The sequence below is a fragment of the Vicugna pacos genome, chromosome X (genome assembly GCF_048564905.1).
Source record: "Vicugna pacos chromosome X, VicPac4, whole genome shotgun sequence".
Taxonomy (NCBI): Eukaryota; Metazoa; Chordata; class Mammalia; order Artiodactyla; family Camelidae; genus Vicugna; species Vicugna pacos.
In genome coordinates, this window is record NC_133023.1 from 93,381,525 (window position 1) to 93,401,003 (window position 19,479).

The following is a 19,479-nucleotide window of genomic DNA, read 5'->3' on the forward strand; positions in this document are numbered from 1 at the left end:
TTAGAGAGTCTTTGCCCCTCATCACTCAGCCTGGGTGGACCACAGCTGGCAGACAGTGTACTGAGATGGCGGAAACGCCGCTGGCTTCGGTCACGTTCGGGGTGCTGAAGTGTCTCAGGTATGACCTTAAGCTGGCAAAGCCCTGAGAGGCATGTGGGAACAGCACAGGCATAACACCTGCGTTGCACAGAGAGACTGGCACTTACTGCCTTTCGGGGCCACTGGTGCCACAGAATCAGAACAACAGAGAAGCTAGACATTTTGTCCTGATTTGCCGCTGTTTACAAGAGGGACACTGAGGTCTGGAGAGGGGACGTGAGTGAGAGGAGTGTGTAACAACTGACAGTCCCCTCCATCTCCCGGAGAGGAGCCATGGACCCCTTCTGCTTGTGCGCATCAAACCTGATCTCAGAGTCGCCCATTATTTTTGCCACATTAAATAAAATCTTCCTGCAGAATGACAGCACAGTAATTAGGCACTAACTGGGCTCTAAAGCCTTCCTTTGGTCTGGTGGCAGTACTGTGTAACACTCCGAGTCCCAGGAACAAACCCCTGTGGGATGTAGATTTCATGACTCAAAGAACAAAGATTCTCACAAATCTCATTCAAATACAGAAATAATGATGGTTTAAAAGATAAAGGTAAGGCCCTCTCAAGTCTTACCAACCACCACAAATCATTGAAACATTAACAAAACTGATTATAGTCTTGACTTTAACAAGACCAACCAAAGGATACGCTAAACCAAACATTTCCAGCTTGAGTTTGCAAAAATTTCTGCAGAAGATGGAAATGGCTTTTGGAAAACTGTACTCTGCAGGAGACCCTGACGGAACTGTGTGGGTGACAGCGGGGAGGCAGGCGGGGGGTGGGGGGGGTGACAAGAAGTTGTGAGAAATTCTACCTCCTGCTCCCCGCATGCTGACCTCCTGCCATTGGGCAGAAATCAGAGCTCCTAGCTGGGACCACCTCCTAGAATCAAAGGGGGCTCCCCGGTTCCTCCTTGACCTTTGCTCACACTCCCTCCTTGTGTTCCATCTCCAACTCTTTTAGCTTCTCCTCTCCTTGTCCTCAGGTGGGAGTCGAGTTCTCACTCATTGGAAAGAATCAAAAAGTTTTCTGTTGACCTGACCTGGCGAATGGGCAATAAGCCAGGCATTAGAAACAATGGCGAGTTGGTCATTTCCAAGGTTCTTTAGCAGCAGAACGTTCAAGTATCAGCATTAGCACCATTATTGTTCGGGATGTTGTATATGGAAGAAGCAGATTTAAGTAATAATACCGGGCCTGCAACTGATGAGCACTGTGTTGGTATTAGGATTGGCGCAGACCTTCAGCTCCGTGAGAGCAGGGAGCAAATCTGGTCTCTTTTCTATTGTCTCCAGCAGCTGGTGCAGTACCTGACACACAGCAGGTCCGCAAATCCTACCTCTGGAATAAACGACCATTGAAGGACGCCACCGGAGGCCAAGGGCCAGCGCTGCTTCCTACACATCCTGGGGTTCCCGGTGACCACCTCTGCAAACTGCCCCAGGTACCTGCTGGCCCCGCCGTGCGGCAGCCCCTGGAGAAGGGGGACAGAGAGCAAAGAAGCTTGGGGACTGATTTCTTTGCACTGTTTGGGCCCCCCCTCTGGGCTGGGGGAAGGAAGACTATTGTGTACACAATCCACACAGAGGATTTCTGTTTGGGCAAAACGTGGTCAGCAAAGTGAAATGTGTAAAGAGAGGGCACTTTTCTCAGATGCCTTTAGCGTCATAGGAGAGACACTCCAACCCAAGGTTTGTCAATGGAGATGATGGTTGGGTGTGTGTTGGGAGGGAGTGGCTTTGACTCAGGATTTGAGGCCAAGATTGCTACCCACCCAAAGGTGGGCAGGGAGGGAGGGGGGTTAGCTTATGCTAAATATAAAGCAAGGTGAGAAAGAGGAAAAGCACTGTGTGGTCACCACACGCCGGGGCTTACAAAAAAGACCTGACACATTTTTATTTGAGCGTTTATTTATTTTTTTTTCCAAAGAAATCCATGCAAAGAGAAAGAGACAGAGAGAAAAACATGGCAACCATGTTCTAGCAGCCAAACATAGGAAAATAATTTGGCACAGTTTGATTTTTTTCTTTGCAAAAGGACACTCTATATACTACCACTAAAATTTACCTTCCTCCTAAAGATACCATTTGATTTTCGAAAACATAACTCATGGTTAGTCTTCTACTTCATGGCTGGAGGAGGTGTAGAAGATAAAAAAATAGAAAAAAAGAAGAAGGTGGTTCCCTTTACAGAGGGAGCCCAGAGGTGCTGGCGGGCAGCACGCGTGCGGGGCACGCGGCCGTCAGTGCACCAGGAAGAAGAAGCAGGCCACGGAGACCGCCAAGCTGGTGAGGACCTTCAGGGGCGAAGGGCCGTTCCCGAGGTTGTGAGAGGCAGTGATCTCATTGTCCTTCTGATGATTCCCATGTTGCTTGCTTCCAGGAGCATCGTCCACGTCCAGATCATAAGCCAGTTCTGCCGAAAAGAAAAGAAGGACTTGAAATGCAGGCTCACGGACAGCGTCAGGCGTGCGCACTTCACGGCTCCAGCGCTAGTCTGGACGGCTGGGATGCCCCAGCTCGGATGTCTTCCTTTTGTCGAAAGGAAGGCCCCCAAGAGAGGGGAAGAAGACAGGTGTGTACATAGGGGGCCTGCCTGAGGAGGATGCCTAGCATCGCCCCATCCAGAGATGAGGCCAGCAGGGGGCGAGCTGGCTGCTCCCCTCCCGCCTTCGGCTCCACCCACACCCCAAGGTGCATGCTGGCCTTTCCACATCTCCTGCCCAGCAAGGCTGTGCCTGAAGGTCACTGTCACCACATCTCACAGGTATCAAAACCTCAGGTGCCATGCGGGTGACTCCATGTGGGTCCTTGTGTGTGTGTGTGCGTGTGCATGTGTGGGTTAGTGGGGGAGGGCACATGGTGGACGCCAGTGTACTTTTCCTGGTCCCTGCACCCCAAACAGATTTCCCCCTGGGAACTTGGCTTTAGAGTTGAGGATACAGTAGTTTGCTATTGGAGGTTGTTTTATTTTTCCCAACTATTTCTTCTTTTTCTTTTAAATTTTATTTTATTTTGGGGGGTGGTAATTAGGTTTGTTTGTTTGTTTATTTATTTATTTTGAGTGGAGGTACTGGGGATTGAACCCGGGACCTTGTGCATGCCAAGCACACGCACTACCACTGAGCTATACGCTCCCCCCCAACTATTTCTTCTTTTATCTATTTGGTCTTTCAGCCCCCCACCCCAGCGCACACAGACTCAAACACAAAATTGATATAACACATAGGATTTAAACTGATATCAAGCAAATTAAGACTAAGGAGAGGCTAATGGGTAAGGGTCTTCCTTCTTGACCATATGAGCTATAGTCAGTCATGATTTTGAAAAGAAATTGGGACATTGGGGTTGGCCCAATGAGAAAGTCTCCCAGAAGGCGAATCTAAGCAGACAGTGGTTTGTCAGAAATTCAAGATGGCTGGCCCGGACCCAGGGCTCAACTTCTTTTAGAGTTGCTTTTCCAGATTTAGAATTCAAATCTACTCCCTTGGCTTTTCTAGACTCAGTCACCAATGTTTCTATTTCAATAGCATGTGAAGGTGATGTGACACGCGCGACCTCAGCAGCCAACTGTCTTGTGGCCAACAGAGCTGGAAAGATCCCTTGGGGACATGGAGATGCATAGCAACAGTCACAGAGGAAGTGACTGGGATTCTGCAGAAGGAAGGAAGGAAGGGGAAGGAAGAGCTCCTCTTACAGGGGATGAAACATGCAGTAAGTCACAGGAAGACGGTGTGAGGATTCAGCTGGTCCGGGACGGGTACAGAGCAGGTTCTGGACCGGGGCTGCCGTGAGGCTGGCATTGCTGAGAGCAGGCAGCAAGGTCAAGGTGAGCAAAGCCAAAGGGTCTGCTTACACAGACCACAATACTACTTTCCAAAGGGCTGCTGCAGCTTATAATACCACCAGCAATGATGAGGGACCCAAAATTCCTGTGCCTCAATCCAAGGAGGATACTGTAGTGAGTATAAGATGGTATTTCGAGGTTTCTTTAGTTTGTATGAATCTGATTATTAGTATAGATGAAGCTCTTCTATGCTTTAGCTTACTAATTATAGTTCTCAATGAATAACAGTTCATATCCTGTGCCTTCTTCTCTAATGGGTATTGCTGTTTTGTCTATTTGAGAATATGTAGTTTATCGAATGCTTGGCCTGTCACATGCAATACAAATAATTATGTTTTCTACAATTTTCATTGCTGTACAAAGAAATGATGATGTCCTAGTTTTAATACGTATGAATCTGAACACACTTTGTTCTTCTAAAGCTGAGAAAGTTTTTCTTCTTGATATGCTGATAATAATGCATATCAAAATTTCCAGGGAACCCTCTTACTGGGGGGAAAAGTGATTCAGCGGACTGATCTCCATTCCCTCTTCCCCCTAAAATATATAGATACAAAGAAAATAAAAAGAGAAAAAGAACAAAGAGCAGTGCTCTACTTGGAAATCAGACCTCTTTCTCTGAAAGGTGAACTATGCCGAGCGCTCAGGGAAGGCCAAGGTCAGCTGTCAGTCGGCAAGGATAGCACAGGCTTAGCTCAGGATCAGGTTGCACCAAGGCTGAGAACACACATGGCTCTAGCTGTTGAAAGCCCAGCCCTGAGTCTCACGGCAATTTCTCAGCAGCGCTTCCACATTCCTTTCCCGGATGTCCCTGCCCAGCATCGGATGGAACAGCATCTATTAACGTGACCACTCAGCTCCCACCACTCCGCTCTTGATCTTGCTCTTCAAATAATCTGCGAGCACGACTCCATTTTGCATACCGTCGCAGTTATGGTAAACTCAGTGGTTACGTTAAATCCGGTAGTTTCTAATCTTTTTGCCACCAAACGCTTCTTGCGTTATGGCCATCTCTTGGGCCCTATGTTTTGAAATTACAAAAGTGTCTACCAATTATGGAGTCCTCTCTGTGGGCCAGGCACTGTGCTAAGCTCTTTATATCCACTACCTCATTTCATTGAACTTTCTCAGCAACGTGATGAAGCAGGTATTGTAAGTCCCATTTTCCTGATGAGGAAGCTCAAGCGCAGGTTACTTTTTTTGCCAATATTTTCACAGCTGGGAAGCGGCAGAGGTACTATTCAGATGCAGAACTGAGTCAAACCTTGTACAAAGCGCTATCATAAACAACCTGAAAAACAATCTATCTACCAAATAGACTGCGGTGATTAAGTAGTAGTGGATTCTTTCTTGGAAAACAAAACTCAGAGATATCCTGCCAGAGAGAACTAAGACGCAAGCGAGCAGTCAGTGTTTCCACATACAGCTGATCACATACTTGGTTAGGTAGCTTATTAAGCTCTGCAAAATACTGAAAAGAGCTCTAGGTTTGGGGACCCAGAATGGAGTTATATCAGTTCTAGTTCCCTGAAGAAATCAGCAACAATCGCCAAGGCCATTAGACAACCCCCTGGCACAAAGTCATCTGCCTCCAAAGGGTCCCAAGGGAGTATTCAGACTAACCCCTTCCTGTGCTTCCTAAACTGGGGCTACAGGTTTCCGGAGGGTTTCCGCTCGGCAGCAGCAGAGCGCTCTCAGCCAAGCCTGTAGCTGGGCCCTTGTGGTTGATACTGACGGGAGGTCCAGCAAAGACACACACTCCAGACCTGTGCCACCATCACAGAGATCAGAGCTGGAGGGGGAAGTTTAGCCAGACCAGGACACACCGTGGGAGACAGAGGAAAGAAGGTTTTGGGTCCAGAGAAATATGGACATTCCTGGACAGGGGAGAGCTAATCCGACTTAATTGAACAAACTCGATGGTAGCCTACTATGTTCCAAGTATTGAGCTAGAAGATCAGAGAAAGGCTGCCTTCAGGAATCCCACACACTAGCAAGGAAAACAGCCCGACAGACAAAGCAACGGGACCCTTGGCAGAAAGTAGAAAGGGTTCACATATGGGCACAAGCAAAACATCAGGGGGACAGGAGGGACAGAGGAAAATTCCAAAAAAGAGCTCCTGGGAAGACTTCTTGGACAATGGGGATATAATCTACACCATGAAGGATGGATGGAACTAGGGCAGGGCTGAATGAAATGGTTATTCACTTCAGGCAGGGGGCTCAGCTTGAGCAAATTCATCGGTATCAGACAGCGAAGATACAAGTAAGGAACCTCTATGGAGGGTGGGAAGGTGTGTGTTTCGTGGTGGGAGATAAAACGTAAAAGGGAGGAAGGACAAGTAAGGGCTGAATCATGGGGGATTAGGAATGCTAAGACTTGCGGGCAATGGGGAGCCACTGAAGGTTTTTAAGTAAGGAATCCACACAATCTGATTTGTGTCTTTCAGAAAGATCACTGTGAACAGTTTGGCGGCCAGCCCTAAGTGGGTGGGAGGGACTCATCAGATATCTTGTCTTGGAGAAAACAAGAAGCCTGTGGGAACAGTATCTGGGGATTAGCCAGTAGCAGATAATAAAAGAATTCTTTTAACCTACAAAGAAGCTAAATCTACACCAAACCAAAACCTCATTTTGCTATAAACCAGATGCATTATGGGAATCACCACAAAGCATACTTTTTAAAATCATATTTTTAGGTTTATCAGTGATTTTCCAGAATCTATCTTTGTTGTATTAGGTACATACTGTAAAACGCATATAAATTGTTTCTAGTCTTGCAGTTGAATGTCAGCGCAGAGACATTCTGCAGTGAGAACCTTTTGGGCCAGCAAGGAGATTTTCATGCTAAATCCAAAAATCTGTTTCTATTTGTGATCAGTTTAACTACATTCAGAGGGTAGACACAACAGTCTGTACTAATTACACACTCAGCCCTGACTCTCATTTTGCTCTTGTGTCCTTTGTGTTGCAGATTAGATAATCCCTTTAAATGATCATTAGTCATTACGGTCTGTATTTGGTGTTGAAGAGTTTTCTGCACTGGGTGGAGCCCCCCACCCTAGGTGACTCAGAGCCTCCTAGTGGAATTCCTAAGGAAGCCAGTACCATCCTTGGAGTCTGGAGCCTTGGGTTCCAGGCCTGGCTCAGTCCATGATTTACTATTTCACCTTTGGCAAGTCATTTCCCTCTCCTCAGGGACTCAGTCACCGCATTTTGCTACATCAGGGTGTTGGACTGGATGAAGTCTAAATTTCCTTCTAGTTTAATTTCTCTCTGATTCCGGCTCTTGGGGCCCAGTTAGGGACACAGCCTCCTGCAGGCGCCATCACTCCCCTATCCATAGCAGCCAAGGTGGCTGCCCTGACTCGAGCATCTATGGGCAAGCAGATGCAATCAGTTCCTTCTCTTGGGATGTGAGTCTTTCTGGTGATGTTTACCAGCTACAAAATTCTGGATCCTCTGTCTACTTGAGCTGGTCTGATCTTGGATAAGAAACCCTGGCAATAAAATAAATCCACACTACACTGTTTTTATTTTCTTTCAACTCAGGCATAATAACTTCTTCTAAAGCCAGCACACAAAGCTTTGGGGGAGAAGTTGCTGGGCCTGGGGTACATCAAGCAGGCGTGCACAGGCAGCCAAGGAAGATCTGTCAGCCAGTGAGACAAATCTGTGGGCCCTTACAAGCCACTGGGGTCTTGAGTATATAATAGGATGCAAATGCTCATGCTCACCCTCTGATGGCATGGCCATCAATGGGGGCAATGCGCTGCTCCAGGGGCCTCGCCCACACCAGCAGGCAGACTTTATAGGGCAGCTATCAAAACACCAGGGGAGTACACTCCACTATGGAAAACAGGGTGGTGATTCCTTAAAAAACTAAAAATAGAGTTACCATATGATCCAGCCATCCCACTCCTGGGCATATATCCAGAGGAAACTCTAATTTGAAAAGATACACGCACCCCAATGTTCATAGCAGCCCTACTTACAAGATATGGAAACAACCTAAATGTCCATCAACAGGTGACTGGATAAAGGAGATATGGTATATTTATACAATAGAATACGACTCAGTCATAAACAAAGAATGAAATGTTGCCATTTGCAGCAACATGGATGGGCCAGGAGATCATTATACTAAGTGAAGTAAGTCTGACAGAGAAGGACAAACATCATATGATACCACTTGTATGTGGAATCTAAAAAATAATACAAATGAACTTATTGATAAAACAGAAAGAGACTCACAGACAGAAAATAAGCTTATGGTTACCAAAGGGGAAAGGTGGGGGCAGAATAAATTGGGAGTTTGGGATTAGCAGATACAAAGTACTAAATATGAAATAGATAAACAACAAGGTCCTACTCTATAGCACAGGGAACTATATTCAATAGCTTGTAATAACCTATAATGGAAAAAAATTTGAAAAAGAATATGTATGTGTGTGACTGAATCACTTTGCTATACATCTGAAAGTAACATTGTAAATCAACTATACTTCAATAAAAGTTTTTAAAATATTTTAAAAAACCCCACAAATGTATACAAACAAAACCCCACCCTAAAACTGCCACATACCAGGGGAGTGAATGCTGCTGCTGAGCTGAGCATGGGGGTGTCTACCTTGCTAAGCCTGCACCAGCAGGTGGCTTCAGCCCGGCCCTAATACAGCAACAGAGCGATACTCCTCTCCCTACGTTGTGTATTTGCTGTGTGTGTATTTGCTGTGTGCCGTTGGCCTCCAGGGCGTGAATATGCAAACCCTTCAGTACGCTGCCTGGTAGGCCCCAGAGGCTGAAATTGGGGAAATCACTCCACACGGTGTTCATGGCACCACTGCTCGCTCTGCTGCCCCTTCGCACAGAAGCCTTTGGGCCCCGTCACTCGCTCCGGAATCCTCAATAGATCTTGGTTTCCTTGTCCACCCCTCAACACACCCTTCCTTCCTGCCACATCAACTCCCCCTCCCCAACCTTGTGAACTTTCAGGTGTGAAATGACTACTTAAGACTTGAAAGCAGAGGAAAGTGACTTTGCTAATGACCCGAAGGTCTCCGGGAGTCTAGATTTTCTTCTTCATAGATCAGACGAGGGGGAAATGGCACACTTGAGGCCTCTGGTGTTGGTCTAATGGGACTGCTTTTAGGGCCCGTTTCACAATGCGCCCTAAATGTGTGTCACTTCTTGACAAGTAAGTGAGCTGCCACTTTTGCCAATTAAATGACTATAAATTCTGGGAACAGTCCAATGGCCTCTCCTGGAAGAGGGCTGGGGCCATGAGATGCCCACTTCATTTCTTACAGCTAATTCCAGCCTCCAAACATCCTCAGTTGCAATGCGAGGCCGTTGAAAGGACAAGTGGACTTTGGCATTAGTAAGGGCACGGCCTCTCACTGCAGGCCCTTCGGTCTGGGGTTTGTGTGTCTGCAGGCTACGCTGCAGCGGCTGGGGGGTACGTGAAGCCACGGCAGCCTTCTTCCCAGGGGCTTTGGGGGAGAAGTACACTATTTTATACTGAAACATGCACGGCTGTACGATGGAGTAGAAATGCGCTATTTGCAAACTCATTTAAGACTTCATAACATATTTCATATTTACTAGAACCTTCAGGTTACATCCCAGAGCCTCAGGAAGGGGCGTTCCCTCTCACTCTTCACTGATGTGTGGAATCCTTGGGTCGAAAGGTCTTAAAAGCACTGTTAGGACACCTGAGTTACCTGGGCTCTGTAAACTCCCAAAGCTGGGCATTCTGACTCCCATAGTCCTGGTCAATGATTTAAGGTAGCTTTTTCTATAACAACTTCCTTGTCAAGAGGGGAATGCCACCGTAATTGCCCTTAACTGGGGCTCGGACCACTTCGTGTCTAATACGCAATGGTTTCCTGGGGATTCGGCCACTAACTACGCTCCTCTGTTGCCTTGAGCCACCGAGAAAGGAACAAACACAAATACCACTTAATCCCTTTGGAAGTCAGATCTTTTCACTGCAGCATCTTGTTATGACATGGGTACATCATGAGTCAGGTCACAGTCCCAGAAACAGAACAACTCCATCCTGGAAATTCTGACCGCTGGCCCTCCTCCCCCAGCCCTGGAATTCCCGCCGCCTTCCACAGCGGTGTCGCGACTATTACTCTCCTGTCTACAGAGCGTTGTCGCCTGAGGCTGCCTAACAGCTCCACAGGAATCGCAGCTCATCAAAGCCTTTCCTTCCCACAGGAGAGGTTATCTCGTTCCCATGGGAAGTCATGGGCCCAAGAGGCAGTGGAATATGAGAAGCCAGTGACAGAGACACTGTTCAGCTAGCGCCAGGGGAGAAGATGAAGAGAACGGGCCTCCAGAAGGCAAGGGAGGAGGAGGGTAGAGCTCAGGGGTAGAGTGTGCGCTTAGCATGCACTGGGTCTGGGGTTCAGTCCCCAGCACCTCCGTTAAAATCAGTAAATAAGTAAATAAACCTAATTACCTGTCCCCAAAACAAAACAAAACAAAAACACTAAAATGAAAGGAAAAAAAAAGAAGGCAAGGGAAGAGAATGCTTTACAGAGGGGCGGATGAGCATGGTGGCACGTTAGAGGGCAAGAAAAGGCAGGACTGACAAGATGCTACCGAATGTGTCCACTCGAAATGACGGGAGGTTTTTGAGAGAAGTTTCTGCAGGGTGGGTGGGTCAAAACCCAGGTGGCACTGAGTTGAGAAGAGTGGGGGCTGATGTGGGGTCACCAAGTACTGATGAGCCTTTGGAGGGTGCTGAGAGGGAGTGAAACGAAGCACTGTCATCCTGACTGTGCCTGAGGGATGTGGCGGTGCTAGCAGCGTCACAACACCTGCACAACCAGCAGGCGGTGCCTGCAGATGGCCTTTGGAAATGATATATTCTCGTTATCTCTGATGCATGAACAAACAGTACTAGACACTCAGATACCCGTCTAACAATGGTGATAGCAAATCGTTCACAACAGCCAAAAGGTGGAAGTGACTCAAGTGTCCGTCAATGGATGAATGGATAAACCAAAATGTGGTCCATCCATACAACGGAATATTTTTCAGCCATGAAAAGGAGCAAACTGACACATGCTACAAGGTGCATGAACCTCAAAAACATGATGCAAAGTGAAATAAGCCAGTCACCAAGTACCACATACTGTATGATTCTATTTATATAAAATATAAATAGGCAGAAGAGGCAAATTTTGGCAATAGTGGTAATGGTTGCATAACATTGTGAATGTAATTAATGCCACTGAGTTGATACATAAGGGTTAAAATGAAAAATTTTTTGTTATATATATTTTACCAGGATTAAGAAAACTATAGAAACCAAAAGATAATGGCATCTGGGTGGCGTCCTAGTTCCTAAGGGGAGTGCGAGTGCACTGTCCCTCTGGCGTTTCACTCTGTACACAGGTGAGTGTGTGTGAATGTACCTGAGCATCCACCCCAAATGGTACCCCTTCAGTGCTTTGAAAGGCAAGTCAAGTTGTCCAAAAGAGTTGAAATGAATAGATACTTAAGCACTGCTTTTGAGTGGCAAATATGGCTTCTCAACTGGGAATGAAGGAAGAGGGCAATCTTTGTCAAGGATTTTAATCCGAGGTGAACTATTTTCAGAGAACCTTATATACCACCTCAGGAAACTTACATTTACTTTTGTGAGTCACGCAAAGGATGCTAAGCTGAAACTGCGCTTAAAAAAAAAAAAACAACTCAATGAAGGAATGAACATACTCTGTTCTCGTTACTTTAAAAAAATTTTAATGGTTTAGACTCACAGAGCTCTGTTTATAATAGAAATTTCAGGCATGATGCAGCTACAAAGGTATGCATCATTGGGCTTTGAGGATGTAGAAGGAAAACACAAAATGTCACTTTTTGTAGCCAAATCAAATTGCAAGTGGGGAGGGGATGTGTCAGGAAAGCGAGAGCGTGGCCTTTCAGTCCCTTGGAGCCCAGGCCGCAAGTTGCTCAGTGAAAAGCGCTTTGATAGTATTTGGAGCAGGGCTTTAGATATGCCTGGATACGAAAGCCCAGTCTGGTAATCTTCCATTTTTAATCAGTCACGCTAGATCTTACCCCGAAAAAGTCCCTGAGAGCTAAAATGCTGGCAATGTCCTGGCAATGCCCAATGGCAAAGGAAAATTACTAGTACAATAGCCAACGGGTCAAAATGGCTCAAGTCCCCGCAAACACTCAGCCTGGGCGAGGGAACATCACAGGCCAGAAAGCAGCAGCAGGCAGGTGTCCTCAGAAACGAAAGATGACTCAAGCCTCCCTAAGATGTTCCATCTGAATCCGTGCCCTAAAAACTCTCCAGTCGTGAAATGCCTCCCTCATCATCAGTGAGGTTTGAGGAACTGAGGCTATTTTCCCCTCAATTTACTTGGAAGAGCACATTGTCATCCAGGCTCCAACCTCCTGCCTCTTCCCATCTTCGGATCTAGACTGTCAGTAAGTCGCCATTCTAACACTCACACAGGTACCATCTTCTCCATCTCTTTCCTTCAGCCTCTTTCTCCCCACACACTCCCCACCCCCATGGTCCTCAATGTCCCAGCTAGAGAAGAAACTAGGTCCTCTCCAATGGCCCCCTGCTGTCCAGGAAGAAAGAATGTTCTATTCTGTGGCGGCAGGAATAAAATAATGCTCTTTTTCTTAATCACATGTTGAATCACGCTTCTCCCTTCCTCAGAGTTCTATGATGACTCCCTACTGCCTGTGGGATAAAGTCCTCCTTCCTCAACATGGCATTCATATATCGGGAGGGAACTTTAATTCAAAAAGATATGTGTACCCCAATGTTCATAGCGGCACTATATAAAACAGCCAAGACATGGAAACAACCTTAATGTCCATCAATAGACGACTGGATAAAGAAGATGTGGTATATACTTATGCAATGGAATACTACTCAGCCATAAAAAAGAATAAAATAATGCCATTTGCACAACATGGATGGCCCTGGAGATTGTCATTCTAAGTGAAAAAAGCCAGAAAGAGAAAGAAAAATACCATATGATATCACTTATGTGTGAAATCTTAAAAAAAATAGACAAACGAACTTATTTACAAAATAGAAACAGACTCACAGACGTAGAAAACAAACTTATGGTTACTAGGTGGGGGTGGAGAAGGGGCTGGGAAGGGATAAATTGGGAGTTCGAGATTTGTAGATACTGACTACTATATATAAAATAGATAAACAACAAGTTTCTACTGTATAGCACAGGGAACTATATTCAATATCTTGTAGTAAATTATGGTAAAAAAGAATAAGAAAACAAATATATGTATGTTCATGTATGACTGAAGCACTGTGCTGTACACCAGAAATTGACACAACATTGTAAACGGACTACACTTCAATAAAAAAACCCCAAAAGAACCCCCAATACATGGCATTCATGAGCTTCTCCATATCCTCTTGGGTTGCTTTCCAGTTTCAACTGCCCATATATTTCCTCCCAGTACCATGTAGTGTGGTCATACTACCCCATTTATCATTTGCCAAAAATGGCAAGTACTTTGAGGTTCCCGTGTCTTTCTTCCTGCTGTTTCCTCAGCTGGGGATGGTATCTCTCTCTTTTCTTCTCTCTCTCAGGCTTCAATTCACACAATACTTCTTCCAGGAAGCCTTCCCTTCTCACCCCAGCCCACATGAATCACTTCCCTCTCTGATTATTAACTGGATGGTACTTCTATCATAGTACTAATTTCAACCTGCGGCACCGTAGCATTAGTCACTCACGTAGACTAGGAGCCCCATATCAAAGTAAGAAATGAGTCTTTCCCCTCTCTGTAGCTCCCACACAGTTCTTGGCTAGCACAGACACAGACAAAAAATGGAACGAATGCATGCATGCACGAATCACATACCCCCAGTCTGCTGAGAGCATGAAGAAGAGTGCCCTCCCTAGCAGAGACCCTTCCCAAGGAGTCTCCCCTCATCAGCTGATGGTTTCCTCAGGGGAAGGAGTCCCGCTGAGCGATACTGAAGACAAGACAAAGGCCGGGCCAGTGGTGGGCGTGGTTCAGGAAGCCAATGGCAGGGCTCAGACCCTGACCTCCAGACGCCAAAGCCCTTCTGACAACAGCCAGTTCTCCTTACCCACAGCGTCAGGTCACTGCACTCAGTGTAGATGGAGTCTACAAGATTATTTCCTTACACCTTTTTACTGCCTGGAACTCGATGCCGTACTGTGTTAGCAGGGGACACATGCCAGCATTCTGTGTGCCATGCTGGGCAGGAAACTGGCTTTCTGGTGAGCAGATTCCACTTATTTCTCACCTTGAACCGTCATGATTGGGTTCCTGTAACTTGGATCCGTGCCTTTGCCTCACAGTCTACCCACCCTGGGCCACACCCTGCCCTTTCCATCGCCACCCACCCCCAGTGCCTGGGCTGCCGGTGATGGGCATTTCAGCCCCTGTCTCTGCAACAGCAAAACATAGCTTCATTACTGATGTCCCTTGCTTGGCTGTAATAGTACAGAGCGGTAAGGCTTCAAGTCCCACATGCCAGCACCCCTGCCCCTCGCAAAGGGCTGTGGGATGACTGCCAGGAAAATACAATTACATGCTGGCGCGGGAATAAATGCAGTTCCTTAACCTAAAAGTTCTGTGTTTTCATTTCCCCTCTTTTCCATTTCTCTATTCACTTCTTTTCCTCTTTCCATTGCTCTTTAAACTCATTTCCATTGTCCAATTATTCCCTTCTCTTCTGTCTCGTTGTTGGGTTACCAAGCATTCTTTCCTGTCTCCACAGTGATCTTTTCCATATCCTTAGGCAAAGGGCAAGCTTGGAATCCTCTGATGCATTTTGAATGTTAAAGATGCTTTTCTGTTCCTCTGCACTTTGACTGAAACCCCTAACCTGGGTCCCATTTGTTCTAGAAGAGGTTCTAGTATCTCCTTCCTTAATCTGCCATCAGTGTTTCCATGGCCTTCCTGTTTGCCCCTCAGCACCATTCCTGCTTCTCAGCTCAGATTCCCCCATCTGCCCCCCAGCTCCCCTGACCCACTCCGGGGGCACTGCCTGCTCCCCTGGCCCCGCGCACACCCCCTTTGTTATGTCCCTTCTCTTGTCCTCATCTCAGATTCTCCTTGCTCTACAGCCATGCCATTTTAGTACTGCTGTTTCATAGCCTTGTCTTTCTCCTAAAAGGAAAATGATTTGGACCTAAAAGACATAAAGAACTCTCTAGTAATAAGTGGAATCTGACGATTGTGTAGGCTGCCCCTAGTCAGTGGGATCTGTTTCTGGAGGTGGTCCACGAGAGTCTGGACAGCTGCTTGGTAGAGAAATTGGTGAATGGACTCAAACATAGAATGAGGAGGCGAAGGTAAATAACCCCTGATGACCCCTCCAACCCTGAGATTCTAGGATTTCGTTCAGGTCTTTAGAGGTCTCATGGCAGGATGAAGGGCGAAGGGACAGAGTTCAAGTGATCTTTGCATTCCTCCCTTTACCACAGACACTGTCTGGAGAGGAATTTAAAGAGATGCTTTGGATTCTCTTGCAAAGAAAGGGATCGCTGTCTCTTGGAGACCATGACTAGCTTAGAGATGAGGGCTTTAAGTTTGCCAAAGAGTTATCAACCAAGACATAATTTTAAGGGAGTAACTACTGACTTGTCTAGGGTGGGGAGAAAGAACCACAAAATCTGTCCCACTTACTAAGGTAGGGGCTGAGTCTCAGAAATAATGTGACTTTATCAGGCAATATGAAATGTGCAGATATGGTATGGGACGGTCATAGGAGGACACTGACTGTAGACAAGACAGAACACCCAACTCAGGAAATGTTTCCATTGAATTTTTTTCCTGCCAGTAGGAAACAGTAGCAGTAATTTGCAGGTGATAGACATCTTGCTCAGTGCAGCCACATAATGGTATCACTCAGGATCCAGAGGAAGAAAAGAAGAAGCATCAGACAGAGAAAATTCATCTGGGAAACATGATTAAGACGTAAGCTGGAAGGACTCAAGGGGGAGGCAACTGAGAAGAAGCAGGATGATCCTCACACCACTAGCTCTGCAGCATTAGAACAAGAGCAGGCAAGCCCAGAGGGACGCCGGCAAAGGCGAAAAGATGCCAAGTGGCCCAAACCCACAGCTATGAAGATGTAAAGGGGAAAAAGGGGAATTTTACTACAAAGAGTGGCAACCAGATAACTAAGAAGGAGCATAAAAAGCAGCAGAAAGATACTGAGCCAAAATAAAAAGAAGATGAAGTTGTTAAGAAATAAATACTTTAATTAAATAGGAAGGGCAGCCTCAGTTCCTCACAACTAGGAAGGGGCAGAAGTTTTCCATATTGTATTTACCTGTCTACAGAATATGGCAAATGTGCCTGTTAACTAAGACAATTACATCTCATTGGCCAAGTCAAATTAAGAAAGGAAATGGCTGAGAAGAACAAGGCATAAGGCCATTAGCATAATAGAGGTATCAGAAGATGAGTGATGAGACTTCAGAGTGACAAGGCCTTGCAGGGACAATAAAGAAACACACTAAACTGCAATCAACAACAATAACAGGTCAGAACTGGGGCCTCCTTACTCTGGCACCCTAAGCTTCGGGAAATATATGCTAAAAGTAATAAATACAGCAACTGTACTGCGATTATCCAAAGGAAGATGGGGAATAGGGTGGTAACATCTGTTGCTTGGTGAAAAGCGAATCAAACACATACAGTAGTTTTTGATATTGCAAGAGAGTGAGAGAGGATCAGGATGTGGCATCAGGAATGCACGCTTCCTTATTTCATGGGGCTTTTCCCAACTAATTAGGAAGAAGAGGTTAGACTGGAAAGTTCTGCTTGGAATCAGAGCTTGCCCCAAACTAAATGCCAATAGATTCTTTTTTTTTTCATTTTTACTTTAAACAACTTTATGGAGTACCTACTACATCACCCATTTCAACTAAGTTGCAAGCGTACAAGTCAATGATTTTTAGTAAAGTTCGTGAGGTGTGCCACCATCATAATTCAATATTAGAACATTTTTATCATGCTAGTTTACAGTTAATTCCTCAATGGCTTCGTTTTACTTTTTCATCTTGAGCTCTGTGCAGCATCCAACACTGCTGGCCACTCTGTCTTGAAAGTTAGTGTCCCCCCTACCTTCCGACACCACATCCTCCCGGGTCCCTCCTCTAATCGTTCGACTGCTCTGCCGGCTGGTTTTCTTAAGGATGTGTGCTCTGTCATTACCCTGTGGCCCTCCACTCTTCTCACTTAATGAGTCTTCTTGAATGCTCTCATCTGTGGCCCTGGTTTTATCTCTCACCAAGGAGTCCCAAATCTCTCTCTTGCTCAGACATCTCTGGAGGTCTAACTGCTCCAGGCCCTTTCTACCTGGATGTCCCCTTAGATAACTCAGACTCAACACGCCACAAACAACATGCATTTCTATTCCCTGAGCTGCTCCCCTTCCTGTAGGTCGCTGCCGCCCCGTCCCTACCCCATTCAGTGAATGCCTCAAACAGGCATCCAGTCGCCCAAGCCAGAAACCTGCAAGTCACCCTAGATTCCTCCTCCCTTTTCATCCTCCAGGTCTAATTAATTATCACATCCTGTAAATTCTGTTTCCTTAACATTCTGTGAATTCTTCCTCTTCCCGGTGTCATTGCTTACATGATGCTCTCAGGACCTCTCACCTGGACCACTGCAACAGCCTTCCTGTCATCCCTGACCTCATGCAAACCATCCTCCACACAGTTGATAGAGTCCTTTTATTTTGTTAATTTTAAACTACTCAGCACATGAATACATTCTTGAAGCTAAAGATTCAAACAATATCTGAGTATACAGAGTGAAAAAGAGAAAGTCCCCTTCAACATGCCCACTTCCACAACTCCCCAGGGGTCGTTACTGGTAAATGTATTTTCTATGCATATGCATATGCTGAGGTCTTGGAAATCTTTGCATGCTAATACATGAGGACCACCTCACTCCTTTTAATCGCTGCAAGAAATTCCACAGTCTGAATGGATATAATGACACTATTAGCCATTTTTCACACTGATAGGTATTTAGTTTGTTTCTAATTTCTCCCTGGTATAAACAATGCTGCACTGTACATCCTCAGACAGACACCTTTGAATTCATGGGGTATTTCTTTCAAGTATATTCCTCGAATAGCTCTGGCATGTCGGAATAGAGGCTGCATGGGAGATAAGTTGCAGGACAGAAGGTGGGAAAGCTTGGTTAGAGAAGATTTTGAGAACAAGGAGATTAATCGATTTTTTCTTAAAAAGATAATGTGGAGAATATCAAAGATATAGGATGCTATTAAGGCATTTTGGGCAAAAAAATCATCAACCTATTGCAACAGTTATCTTTTCTGAAAAAACCAAACATTCATTTAAAACAAACTACACACTTCCAAGCTCTGACAAATATGGCTAGGCACAACTGCCATAGAAGACGATCTGGGAATCCCAGTCGCCCACTGCTGAATATGATTTGGCAATGAGTTTTTTCATCAATAAAACTAATATTACGCTAAACAGGATTGTGGAGCAAATCCCAGTACAGAAGCTGTCAGTATGGGCCTTGGCTGTACCCATTTTACTATTGTATTCCATTTTTATTTTCATAATGTTGGTGGGATAGAGAATACTTCTCAGAGAAGAAAATCCAGATCATTAAGGGGGTGGAAAATAGATCTTTTGAAGAAGTGCCAAAGGAAATCTAATTGTCTTATGACCTCTGATTCACTTCCAAAAGTGGTGACATTTTGGTCCTGAGACCCACTTGGCCAAGTTTTTAATGCCAGTATTAAGTTCATTGCTCAGCCTGCAAATCCACAACGCTGGGCTCTTAGCAGCGAGCAACACTGTAAAGGGAAAATCCAAATGAGCAAACTGTAATTAGGTATGCAGTGTCACCAGAGAAAGCAATTTACTAAACGGATTACCACGATTAAAGATGCATTCTCCTGAAATAGAGATTGTTTGCTTCCATTGATTTGTACCCAGCAATTCTCCCCGTGTCACGCAGAATTCTAGTCAAACAGCAATTTCTGTTGTCTTTTTAATTTCTCTGTCAAGAGATTAGAGGCGGTAAGTCGAGCTTCTCCAGTCACTATAATTTCCTCAGTCATGGAAGAAGTATTAACAGAGGGCCAGAGAGACAGATTACAGTTTAGGTCATCCAGGGGAGAAATCTGAAGCCCCCTTTAGACTAACAACAAGGTAAGTAATCCTCAAATCTTTTTTCCTTAGTATTAAGCCTAAGACCAAGTTTAGGAGGCCTCCTTTTCAATTCGATTTTTTTTTTCCGGTGTCACCTTTCTCATGCCCTAGGGCAGGCAGGCAGGCAGCACTAGAGGGTGTGGGCCCTGAATACAGACATAGGCAGCATTCTCCACCCACCAGTCTCTCCAGCCTGTCTGGTTTACCTCACTACTTTTTTTCATTTCCTCTAAAACCTCTTCTAACCCTTGCCATTTCCAGAGTACTGCTTTGAGGGGAAAATAGGGTGTCAAATGTATCAAATCCTGGGTCCTCTGTTCCCAGTACCTGAGTCCTTCTAAGACA

At 45.6% G+C, this 19,479-nt stretch overlaps 1 protein-coding gene across 2 annotated transcripts in view; it reads right to left on the reverse strand.

The window, feature by feature from the left end:
* Positions 1 to 1,983: 1,983 nt before the first annotated feature.
* GPC3 (glypican 3) overlaps positions 1,984 to 19,479 on the reverse strand; it is a 371,189-nt gene continuing 353,693 nt past the window's right edge. For both annotated transcript variants that reach the window (XM_015249283.3, XM_006215969.2), the window contains one exon: positions 1,984 to 2,506. In XM_015249283.3, coding sequence (XP_015104769.1) covers positions 2,334 to 2,506 — 173 coding nt within the window. In that variant the 3' untranslated portion in view covers positions 1,984 to 2,333. The remainder of the gene's footprint in view (positions 2,507 to 19,479) is intronic.